The 12,416-nt window shown below is 40.8% G+C and overlaps 1 protein-coding gene across 1 annotated transcript; it reads right to left on the reverse strand.

Annotated features, from left to right (window-relative positions):
- Positions 1-1,477: 1,477 nt before the first annotated feature.
- ythdc2 (YTH domain containing 2) lies at positions 1,478-12,112 on the reverse strand. Its single transcript, XM_028418421.1, has 31 exons — positions 11,944-12,112; positions 10,911-11,076; positions 10,564-10,654; positions 10,273-10,469; positions 9,995-10,197; positions 9,552-9,718; positions 9,347-9,449; positions 8,946-9,102; positions 8,742-8,849; positions 8,511-8,656; positions 8,237-8,369; positions 7,987-8,113; positions 7,803-7,868; positions 7,517-7,698; positions 7,079-7,175; positions 6,698-6,785; positions 6,464-6,544; positions 6,297-6,379; positions 6,042-6,147; positions 5,715-5,834; positions 5,357-5,629; positions 5,129-5,255; positions 4,632-4,837; positions 4,281-4,467; positions 3,980-4,068; positions 3,774-3,893; positions 3,544-3,683; positions 3,101-3,254; positions 2,718-2,924; positions 2,444-2,626; positions 1,478-2,117 (listed from the first exon to the last, which is right to left on the reverse strand). The coding sequence occupies exons 2-31, from the start codon at positions 11,068-11,070 to the stop codon at positions 2,052-2,054; spliced, it is 4,167 nt and encodes a 1,388-aa protein (XP_028274222.1). The 5' UTR covers positions 11,071-11,076; positions 11,944-12,112; the 3' UTR covers positions 1,478-2,051.
- Positions 12,113-12,416: the final 304 nt, after the last annotated feature.

Raw genomic sequence — 12,416 nt, forward strand, 5'->3', positions numbered from 1 at the left:
AGAGAAAAGCAGCCAATCGGATTCTAAAAGTAGTTCCTGGCGCGGTAGACACACTAGTGGGATGCACAGACCAGCATGACCATGGCAACATGATAGGACTGAACCTTTTTCATACTGTTTTGTATAATTTCCGGTGCCCGGGTAATATAAACAATAAAAATTAATTAAATTAGAGTTATATGCTATATCAAAACGATTTTTTAGTTAATTAAATTTAGGTTCTGTCACCTTAAATGAAATGTAAATATGATAAAAACATTAAAAGTAACTGTAGACATATCACTGTAGAATGCAAAAGGGTTATTCTAATGATTTAATTTGGTACGTTAAGAAATCATGCGCTTTATGTATATTAAGCTACAGTACAATTTACAGACAGATGGAAGTTCAATTTCTCTTAAGTTTTAAATGGAGTTGAAAACTTTTAAAGGGACAGTTTATCGCAGAATCAGTTCCCCCCCCTGGAACTAGATTGCACTAGAAGCACTGAAAATTCAAAGCAATGTTTCTATCCAGAAATTATCTGACTCAATAAAACCCACAAACTTTGTTGAGCAATTTCAGGTCAGTTTCTCATTAAATTATTTCGGTATAAAGTTTTTTCCCATCAGCAAAGCTTTGTTCATCTATGAGCACTCTTTACACAAAACACCTTTTCACACCTAATGGCACAAAAAAGGATGAAAACCACATGTTGCACATCAGAATCACAAAGCAGCACTTCTTTCTTCCATGTTTCACAGTTTAAAAACTTTCATTTACAAGGGATGACACTGGATATGACCATCCTGCACTTTCTCTCTAGTCTACATTTTTTCTTTTCCTTGGCTTTGACCTTTTGATCATACACTCATCAGATTCACACTGCACAGACATGTGATAACATATAGTCGATACTGCAGCTTTTCTCACATCAAACTAGCCGTTTTAATGTTTTGACAGGACAGCACATAAATTAAAACGCCTGCTTTCTTGGGATGTGTAAGCTACATTGGAACAGCATGTACCTTCTGTCATGTTCAGCAGAAGCTGAGCTTCTCTGCCCCCTAAAGGCAAATTCACATTACAGTCAGAAAAATGAGACTTACACGTCAGTAAATAGTGATATTACAATAGTTTGTATATTACAGGTGCCCAAATTGTTTCCTGCAAAAAGGCCAAAAATGAATCTGTATGAAATGCTCTAGACCAAATATTAACAAAAAAAAAATCAAGCTTAGCTTCGCTATGACAGGCAATTCAATTCTTTTCATGTACCAGTAGTCGCCGTTTATACTGCAGAGACGAAGTACTGTGTAAAATTCAATCATGACACAAAGTAATCCCATGTAACTATTGATCTACTGTTAGTTCACTGATAAGAGCTTTGTTAACGTGAACTGATCAGGAATACCTGATGACTGTATTCACATTGTAACCAGCTTCTTTAATCTTTCACATGATTGTGGTTGTGAAGACATCACACATACAACAGCAGTCTAAGATGAAATCTCACTTTATTCATCCCTTTAAAACAATCAACACACAACACCGTACATCTTTAAATAGCAGCAAAAAACATTAATGTTCAAACTTACATTCATGTATATTTTATTATTAAAATAAACCTAAGTTTAGCTGCATTTAAATGTACTTTTAACAAATTAACATCCAGAATTCTAAAAGAAACGCTCTTAGATTTTAAAGACAATAGAATAAGAACCATATGTATTGTAAATGAAGCAAAACATTGCTAAACATTCAACAATCAGAAAGAACTGTCAGAGTAAACATCTTTCTTTCTGTCTAATTCCTGTCAGAGGTTTAAAAGTCCTGTTTAGATTAGATTATAGAGCCACAGGACGAATGACACCGTTTAGAACATTTGTACCATTCTGAATACAAACTGAATGAGAACTCACTTATTGCACCGGCAAAAAAACAAGACAAACTAAACACAGCTAAAATTTTCTTTTTCTTCCATTGTGCAATTCAGCCAGACTGTAGTGCACTGCTGACAAAACAAACCCCTCATCCATGTAAAAAAACAAAACCTTCTGCCTGTGTACCCGTTATTGATTCCCAGAGATTGTCCCCCACAGCGAGAGCAGCTGGCTGCCTGCTTGGGGCTCTAACTCCTGTGAGAGACAGAAAGAATAGTGTTTAAAATGCAGTACATGCATATAGGTACATTTGTACTATGAAGCACATATCAGAAATAATATTATGACCAATGAGAGGTAAAGTTAATAACATTGATTAACTGTTTATCATGCACCCACCAAGGGGTGGGATATACCTAGCTGTGTTTTATTGATATACTAGAACAATCAGTTTTGTAAGAGTGCCTGGTTAGATGCAAGTGGTACACCTGAGCCTTAGCACAAGGGAATCTTAACTTTTTTAATCATATCAATTTTAAGTGAAGCAACACAGATAATATGAGCACACGGTGTAAATGCACCTGTCCATCCCTGCTGATCTGGACCTTCTTGTTGTCATTCCATGGGTTAAGGATGTGCTGTGTGCACTGGAAGGGAATACTCTCTTTTTGGATCCACTCCAAACTGAAAACCCCTCCCAGGCCTCCGAAGCCCCAGTCCTGACAACTGTCCTGATCGACTGCTGATGTCATTCGAGCATAGCCCTGTCAACAAGACAAAACACATGTATGTTTGCACTTACTGTGTGTGTCAGGATAATACCGCGATGCAGGTTTCTCTATCGGTCAGTGTTACCTGGAAGTGTCCAGAGCTCTGAACAGAGAAGATGAGGATGACAAGGCTATTTCCCAGGAATGCCTTTGTGAGTTTGGTTTCATTGCTTGGCGTAGTGGACCAGATACCTTTCTGCTGAGAGATTTCTAAGTTCCTGATGTTGTTGCTCTTCATGATGAAGTAACGCACTGGCGAGAAGCTGTGTCGAGGGGGCGGTGCCTTTACTTGCTGGGAATAGGGGGAGGAAAAGAGCTAGCTAAAATATCAATATACTCTTTATATACACTTTCATGAATGTCTCAGGCATCAACCCTCCTCTTAAGAAGACACAGTCTCAATTAAAAAAAGGCATGACTGAGGAGTGTTTAAATCTGCAAAAAACACACATGTCAAACAGTGAGTACCTTTCCTGAGGAGGAGGGGCAGGGAGAATGAGAAGGATTGTCCAAAGTCACAGAGCAGGAAGAGCTACCGGAAGACTGAAGATCATCTGAGACCTGATTTGTGGCCATATCTCTGCTGAGATGATACATGTCTGAGGCGTGCAACCGACAAGACCTAGGGGAAGTGAAACAAGCACAAAAAAAAAAAAAATCAGGAACATCTTACATGCTGGTCAAACAGGAAGTCCTTCCTGTCAGCTGTCATCATACTGAACAATAAGACTACAGTGTATGAGGGGAAAACAAAACCCCAAGGGGTGAGTGAGCCTCACTTCCTCAGTTAGCTGCCTATATTAACTTCTGCATTGATTACATTAATAAAGGGGAATGTACAGTCAAAGCACAAATATATATATTGCACTAACAAAAACATCACACTGCAATGTAAATGTTACTGGGACTACTTGTCATTGGTGGAGCCAGTGGGCTGCTGGAGGCTATTCTTGGAGTTCCTAGGCCCCTCCTCTGATGATATGGGCTTGGGCCGCTGACCAATCCCTGTGGGCTGCTGCAGCCCTGCTCGCTGCTCCTCCGCTGCAAGCACCTGAAGAAAGTCAGTTCAAAATTCAATCAATAGGCAAAGGAAGTATGTGCAACAATGCAAGACTTAAAGGAAGAATGAAGATACACATACAGAAACCAGAGTCTCTATGATGGCCTCATCCTGTTGAGAACAAGGCTTTGAAGGACAGCGGATCCTCTTGGTAAACACATTTTGCCACTTCTGTCTCAGTTCAAACACCAGTCCTGCAGCCTGACAGCAACACATTTCAGATAAAATGCGTTTTCTACATTCAACAACTAACATTTAAACATTTAAATGTTTGGTATTGACAGTACTTCTCTGTCCAACTGGAAAACAAGGAAGTCGTCTATCCTTAGTTCAGCTAGGTCCTCTGTCTCACTGTCACTGTCATCTAGTTGACTGCCTGAAGGACAGCACATGGAGAGCATGATATTTAAATATTCAACATTCAATTTTACGTTAAATATAAAATATAGAATGAAAAGGTATGAAAAGGCAAGGTTCCTTTCACTAGCCTATGGAGGAATGGATCAGGTCTTAAAAGATTGCTGATTTTGGTCACGGTGTGACAGCTTGTGATCATGTTCCTCAGGGTGTGTTGTCGGGTTTTCTTACCACTGGCTTTTGGTACAGGTTGATGAAGTGCAGAGCTGGGGAGTTTGGCACCACCTCCAAATATGGCAACAGTGATGGCAGTCACCATGGAGCAACAGCGAACGCTGGCCATTCTGTGGCCTCGGCTCATCTCATCATAAATCAACCAGTCTGTAGGAAGGGCTTGTGTTGATTTGGATGAGCGATTCTAAAGAAAGAAAAAATACAAACTTGCACACTGAAAAAGCTTTTAGTTTTCAAACAGCTGAAGACACAAAATTAAAAAGAGGAAAATATGTATATATACATAAACATTTAAAGTGATTAGAAACAATATTAGTGATTAGAGACAAAGTACTAATGATTTGTTACCTCCTTTAGATGGATCTGGCTCAAGACAGATGTAGGATGAAAATGGACCTTCTTCTCTCTGTTACTGGAGAGCAGAGAGGTCTCCTGGTTTACGTGGACCAGGTTTGGATACATTCCAGCCACAAGGGCTGCCTTTACCACGGCCCAGTTCTCAGAGTTCAGATTCACATCACGGATGTCACTGCCTCCACGAGCCCGCACAAAACCTGGCAGAAAAACATGATCTCAATTAAAATGTATTCATTTATTTAATGAAATATTAAATCTAGGAAAGCGTTCCCATCATGAATTCAAATCTTTGTAGAGGCCCTCTCAAAAGACTTTTCTTAATTCAGTTGTGGTCATCTTGACGCCACCATGCTTCACTATAGAAACAGTATTGGCCAGGGGATGCTGAATGCATGGTGTTCCTGATTGGTGGAATTTTAATGTCTATTTTCTGCTGAGTAATACAAAAAGCTCGGGCAAATGAGAAAAGAAACAAGGGTACATCTAACCAATAGCACGTAGCTGGCCCAGCAGCTGTGTCCTCATGCCTAGTATCATGTCCATGGTAGCTTGGGACAGGAAGTTCTTCTCGCAGAAAGATCTCTCCCAGCCATCACTGCGAGCCTTCTGCCATGCCTAAAGCCAGAGAGGAGACGCCAAAAATGATTTAACCGACCTAAGCACTATGATCTTACACAGTATTGTGACCACACTCTTCAAAGCAAACACCAACATGCCTGGAAAGCTCTCAGCAAGGCCATGTGGTCACTGAAGGTGTTGGCAGTGAAACGTTTGCGGCAGTGTAGAGCATCTCTCTTCTGAGAGCTCTGGTTGGGGAGAGTGAAGGGGTCACGATAGGCCAGAGTGCAGGCTATAGTTAGAATGGGGTCCAGGCACTTAAGCACGACAGCGCACAGCACCATCTTCCCCAGGTGGGGCTCCACAGGTAGATCAGCCAGGTGGTAACCCAGATCAGTTAGGTCTTCATTCTGTTCCATAGCGCCTATTGTCTGAAGAGATAGTGAAACATAAGGACACGTTGCCGGAAATGTTGCATGTAGATGTGCATGCAAGTGTGCATGAGGTCTTTGTTACCTTCAGCATTTGCACGGCATTTCGAATTGCATGTGCAGAAGGAGGCTGTGGAGCTTTGGACAGGAACTCAGCTACTAGACAGGAGCAGGGAGCGAGCAGCTTGGTCTGCAGACACAGTTCCTTATACACACACAAGGTCAGAAATGAAAGGTCAGAGGCATGTTTGGAATTGTCATTTCCTATCTCTTTAACCAAATTATACACAATTTGTTCTACATGTTCTTTTCATAACAAACGTAGTCACTGAACCTCCTCTGAAACCCTTTATTTATGTACTTACTGATGTACAGTTAGAAAAAAAGGTCTGAAATATGGATGTGTTTTTACCTGCAGTGGCATCCGCAGCAGCTGTGGAACCTGGAATTCCAGCATGTTGTTAAACCTAAGTCGACTGTAGAGGTGGAAGCAAACTCCTGGTCTGCAGCGCCCGGCTCTGTAACCAGATACTCTTTTTTTAGATTCTTCACCTTTTTTCCCCATGAAGCCCACACACCAAATGAGCTACATCATGTCTGTCTGAACCATGTCTTTAAGTGTCTGAACAAAAACAAATATTAAATGCATGGACTGTGTTGATGTTACCTTCCTTTTCTTTGCAGAGCGCTGGCTTTTGAGATCCAGACTGTCTTTAACATGGACACATGGCTGAGGGTATCAAAGGACTTCTACAGCAGGAAAAAGCATTTATCAGTTCATCACAAACCACCACATCCATTTTAGACATGTGTTGGAAATCAAACTGACTGCACCTCTTTGACTTTTCCTGAATCAATGACAAAGACCACATCATTGATGGTGATGCTTGTCTCTGCAATGTTAGTGGAAAGGATCTGAAAGAAAACAATGAACAGGGTGTTCTGCATTTTCTTTTATATTTAAAATTCAATAATGTGCCATTACTTCTGAGAATGACATAAGATTTAAATCTTCCTCAATAGGTGAACAACTGTATACATGTATACTGCAGTTTAACTGTGACTCACTATCTTCCGGAAACCCGGTGGAAAGGTCTTCATGGCTTTCTTCTGATCCTGAGTCCGCATGTCTGAATGCAGAGTGAATACGTGATACCTGAGAGATAACACACATCTGTTAGACAGAGAGCACTCTGTGCACCTTGGCTAAAAGATTAAAAACACAGTTATGGAGTCTGGTATTAATCTCCCAAAAACACTAAAGAAAAGGCCAGTGGGACCAAACAGTCAGTAAACTGCCAGAAACACTGGCACTAAAGATGCACCCAATGCAGTTACCCCAAAGGGCTATTACAAGGAAGAGAGAATGCCATATCAAAATACAATGAATATACCCTTTCTATGACTTTAGGTACAAAATTATTAAATCTATTACAGCAAACATTGTACCTCTCAGACTGAGTGGAGAATCTCTTATCGTCGTAAAGGATGCGATCCCTGAGGGCCACGATCTCCTCGTATCCAGGAAGAAAAATCAGGACCGCACCTGAACACATCACAAACATTTTGGTGCTGCTTGGAGATGGCTGCATGTAAATATGTTATCTTCATACTATTTGGCGAGAGATAGACTTTTTCCTGAACTCCATACCCTAACATTTAACCTCCATACTCCACAGGCTCTTCTCCTGAAAGGCTCCTTGGTCTGCATCAATTTTCTTTAACTACTCTGTCCAGAGCACATTATTTCTAAAAAAGCCTGATGCTTCCCTTTACTGTAGATCTATTGTAATGTTATTTTTTGGACAATGACCGTTATTGCATGACACACCATTACAGACGCAGCACTTTATGATATTTATGTTCATTAGGAAACAGATTCCTCACCATCGGTTGTGGTGGAGCAGATATTATGCAGCACATCCATGATGAGGTTTAGGTCTACAAACTGGTCATCAAAGTTCTGATGGTACAATTTAAGCAGCTCCTGCTCCTCATCAGTTCCTTCCTCAGCAGTGCCGCTCTGCACTAGAGCCGACTCATCCAGCATGCTCCCCTCTCCTAAAGGACTGTACGGTAACAAGAAAATATGGGTGAAACACATTTTAAGGTTAAAAACATCTAATTTAACAAATTTTACTAACAACAACAACAACAACTTTCGTGTACCCACATGGAGGACGTCAGAAGATCCGCAGCGTTTGCCTGCTGAAAGTGTTTGGCAAAGTCTAGGGCAGTCCTGAAATGACATTTATAACATTATTAGTCCAAAATCAGAAAGGAGACCTATCACAAATATCTGTGTGAACCTTTTTTAGCAATTGGAAACTCTAATATAACTTGATTAAGCATTATACCATCCATTGGACGCCTTCATATTGATGTCAGCACCCAGGGCAAGTAGCTGCTCCATCTGTGTCAGAAATCCCCGAGCCGCTGCTACCATCAGAGGCGTGGCCCCTGTCTCACTATGTGTGTAGTCCACTGAATAGAGAAACACACAAGCAGACAGCCAGTTCAAGTCAGAGAGTTTTTTTTTACATGACACCAACATTAACTTTATATTACAGGCAGAGCAGTGGACACATTTGAAATTGTTTGTCATACCGTTAACACTTTCGTGGAGGATAAGGTTGAAGAGCTGAATAAAGACATCCTGGTCTTCATTGAGGAAAATATTGGAAATGCAGGAATCCATCTCTTTCATCAGCCACGGCTCCAGCTGTTCCATGCCATCCTCCTGTGAACGTCACACACTTACATAATATCTAGAAGCGCAATTAATAAAGTTTTTTCCAGTTTTAGGGAATGGGATAATTATAAGTGGTAATAAAATCAACTTGTGTCAACTTGAATCCATAGAGAGTGGTGTGGTGTTTACCAGCTTGTTGAAGGTCCTGCCCTCTTTGTCCCTTACACCACCATGAAGGAAGCCAGGAGCTAACATATGCACGGCTTGGTTCTCCACAACAGAACTGGTCGCCACTGCCTCACACCACTCTGTCAAAAGTTTCTGTTTTTTTTCCTCTGTGGATCACAATTCATACAGAGACGATTAAAGACCAGGATAGACCAAAGATAGGCTGTAGGTAATTAAATAAAAGTTTCTTACTTTTCTGTGTCTCTTCTTTTAACTTCCATGTGTCCTTATTGTTGAAGGCCGTCAGCCTCAGGATGTCCTCAAGAAAGAGATCCTTCACCTCAAATAGTCTTCCTTTGACTACATGAAAAAAAACCATATAAAATTATGTCTATCCCAATCATCAATCAACAGAAAATCAATTAAACTAAAAGAATAGAGGCTGGAAGGGCTTACGGTGGATAACAGGGCAGCAACCAAAGTACTGAAGAAACAGTTCTTTGTCCAGAGCTGCACTGGAGAGGATCAGTTTCAGTGTCGGGATCTTCTGAAGCACTTCCCGCATCTTAGTGAGCAGGAAGTCGGTCAGACCATCACGCTCATGCACCTCATCCTGTTGATAGATCATAATCATCATTAGTGTCCCTACTATGGCCTTATGGCTCATGCTACTGTTGCGCTCTTCAACTCTGTTGCAGAGAGTCAGTGAGACAAAGATATTCATAAAAAAACTGATGCTTTGCCAAAGATCACCAACAGAACTGGAGAGTGCAAACAATGCATCTTTTAATGGGAAATAACATATAATTTTGCCTGATTTTTTTTAGGTCCTTCATATTTGTAGTCCTAATGCTCACCACAATGACATGTGTGACAGTAGCCAGACTGGCATCTCCAGCCATCAGTGTCCTAAGGAAGATCCCGCTGGTGCAAAAGGTCAGCAGTGTCTTTAGAGAGACCCTGAAACAAGTGAAAACAATAGTTTAAATCAAGAAATACACAAAATTAACCACTGACCATCTATATTGTTTATTTATTTTAATAATCAACTGTATAACCTACCTGCTCTCCAATCTGATGTGATATCCGACAGTCTTGCCCACACTCTCCCCTCTCTCTGCTGCCACTCTCTCAGCCACTGCGATAGCAGCCAGGCGTCGGGGTTGTGTGCAGAAGATCCTGCAGGACTCCCCTCTCTTGCAGCAGTCATCCAGCAGAAACTGTGGGATCTGGGCAATACACAGAGACATTCTGAATCTATGCTGATGCTCCATCTATAACATGTAACACATAATAGTTATTTAACCTCAGATGATTCAGAAATAAAAAAAAATAAAAAATCCCATGTGATTTAAACAACATGAACTAGAGCTGGGGCATCATGCCATTAGCTTTGCAGGTATGTGGTCAGAAAACAAAGTATTTTCACAGTGGTACAGGATACAGCCTGCATCTGCATATTTTCTACATCTGGGTTGGACCATCTCTTTATCCATCAGACCCACCTGAGTAGTTTTTCCAGAGCCAGTCTCACCCACCACAAGCACCACCCTGTTTTCTCGGATGACCTGGACAATCTCCTCCTGATGTTCATACACAGGCAGGGACTGCCGGAAAGCATCTAGTTCTGATTCACCCCTCCTCTGAGGCACCATGGGAATGCTGTTGGTTAATCGCCCGCTCGCTCTGCTTCTGTCATACACGCCATCTGAGGGAGCAGGAAAAAACTTTTATGGGATACCCCCCCACTGACTGAATGAGTAACAAGGAGTCTGACAATTACCAGATTCTGCACCCACAGACGTGCCACTTTTGTTGCTGGCCTGGATGTCTGTGCGTTCCTTATTGCTAATGGGAAACTTCTGAAACAGGCTGCGGATGAAATATAAGGAATTGTGGGAGAGCATGAGTGGTAATGTTGGCTGAGGTTTGTCGGTACCATCCTTCTTCCTGATGGTAAGGAAACGACTTGATCCCTTCCTGAAAGAAAAAGAGAGAAATTTCCTCCATCAACATAATTTTAATAATATTCCTCAGCATGATTCTGAAACACCTGATGAACACAAGTCCTCACCCTTTGCTCTTGGAAATGTAACCCAGGGACTGTGCTAGCCGATGAATGAAAGCCCTCTCAGTACTGGTCAAGGAAGAAGGAAATTCCAGCTCTGTTCAGTCAGAGAAGGATAAATATTAACACACTCCATAAGACTCAACCTTAGTCTAGGATAACAATAAGGATGACAGTGATGTATACAGTGAGAAAATTAAGTATTTGTACACCCTGCTATTCTGCGAGTTCTCCCACTTAGAAATCAAGCAGGGGTCTGAAATGTTCATTGTAGGAGCATGTCTACTGTGAGAGACATAATCTAAAAAGAAAAATCCTGAAATCACACAATCAATCTTAACAACAGTTCATACCTTTCTGATCACTGTAGCGGAACCTCTCCACAGAGAGGTTCACTGCTATCTTCACTTCCTCATCTATGCGTATTTCTTTAAGGCGATTGGACACAGATCCACGGGCTGGTTTGCTCTGGCTCCTGGCTGCTTTGTGTGAGTTTGCACCAGCACTCCACATGATGCACTGCAACACAATATTATTAACATTATATTAACCACACAAGTTGCGTACCGGTTTCCTTTACAAGTTCATTTCACATAAATTGTATGTTTTTTAAAAAGGTCTTATTACACAGCTGAATAAATGACAGATCCATATCTTATTTTACAGTGAGTGTAATAGTTGAAGTAGTTCCTGTTGTTCAGCATATAAGTAAGATTAAGATAAAGGTTAACTAACCTGAGCTGTCTATGAAGAACCAGGGGTGTCATCGATAAATAATAACAATATCCAGATTGATTCATTCATCCATAAAAAGTCTAAATTGAAAAGCAAATTCCATAAATAATAATTAATTCACTATTGAATAATTTAATTTTAAGTGTCACGGAAAAACCAAATGTAGAGGTTAAAGGATTTAGCAAGTGAAAAAGTAAATTATTTCCTTATTGAAATTATGAATTCCATTATTTATTTCGAATGTATCTATCACTTACTGAAATGTATTATAATAATACATTATTTAATGATGACTTCATTATTAATCATGGCATTTCTCTGGAATGAGTTGAAGGTTTTGGTAAATGCATTCTGCAGATACAGCGCCCCCAAAAAAGTTGCTTAGCAGCAACCAAACTCTGATACAGGTTAGCTGGCTAACCTGAGTTTGACATGATTAAAGTACACTATGTAATCGTAGTCGTGGCTGTCTGCCCCCTTCTTGTGGTAAGCTAACTTTCACAGTTTGCCTTTAAGATGCCTCCGTACATGCGGTGTTTCATTTCACCGAAATTGAAACACACAAACATTTAGCTAATGGTGAAAGGGGAACAATTGTTGCTAGCTGTATGCTTCAACCCGTGTCATTAAAAGTATGGAAGTATATTCTACCTTGAAGAGTAAAGACCTCAACCAGTCGGCTCTTAGTTAAGTGGGACGGACCCCAAAGCGTCAAGCACTGCCTCCCGTTGTCTTAGTCGGAAGCGGCGCTTCAACTTCAGCAGTGTTTTGCCTTCAGAGATCCTCCACATTTCAAACGGAAGAAGGAAGAGACCAAACGTCATATCCGGTCCCAGTCCTTCAAAATTAAAGACTCGTCGGTCGGGTCGGGCTATAGTTCTATGTGTCTGCGCATGCGTACGTGTGTGTTTATTATATGAACAACAGCCCATATTCTGCCTCTGTGGTCAGCGCTTTAACTGACAAAGAGAGCTCTCGTCCTATTAACTAGTCCGAACTTACTTCATCTAAGGTAAATCTCTAAAAGCTCCGTGATCTGATATTTAGGACATGAAACCTTAAAACATATGTGTGTTACAAGTGCTAAAACACATGTCAATATCAAGTTTTACGTGGACTGGTTC

Source organism: Parambassis ranga, chromosome 12, assembly GCF_900634625.1.
Source record: "Parambassis ranga chromosome 12, fParRan2.1, whole genome shotgun sequence".
Lineage (NCBI taxonomy): Eukaryota > Metazoa > Chordata > Actinopteri > Ambassidae > Parambassis > Parambassis ranga.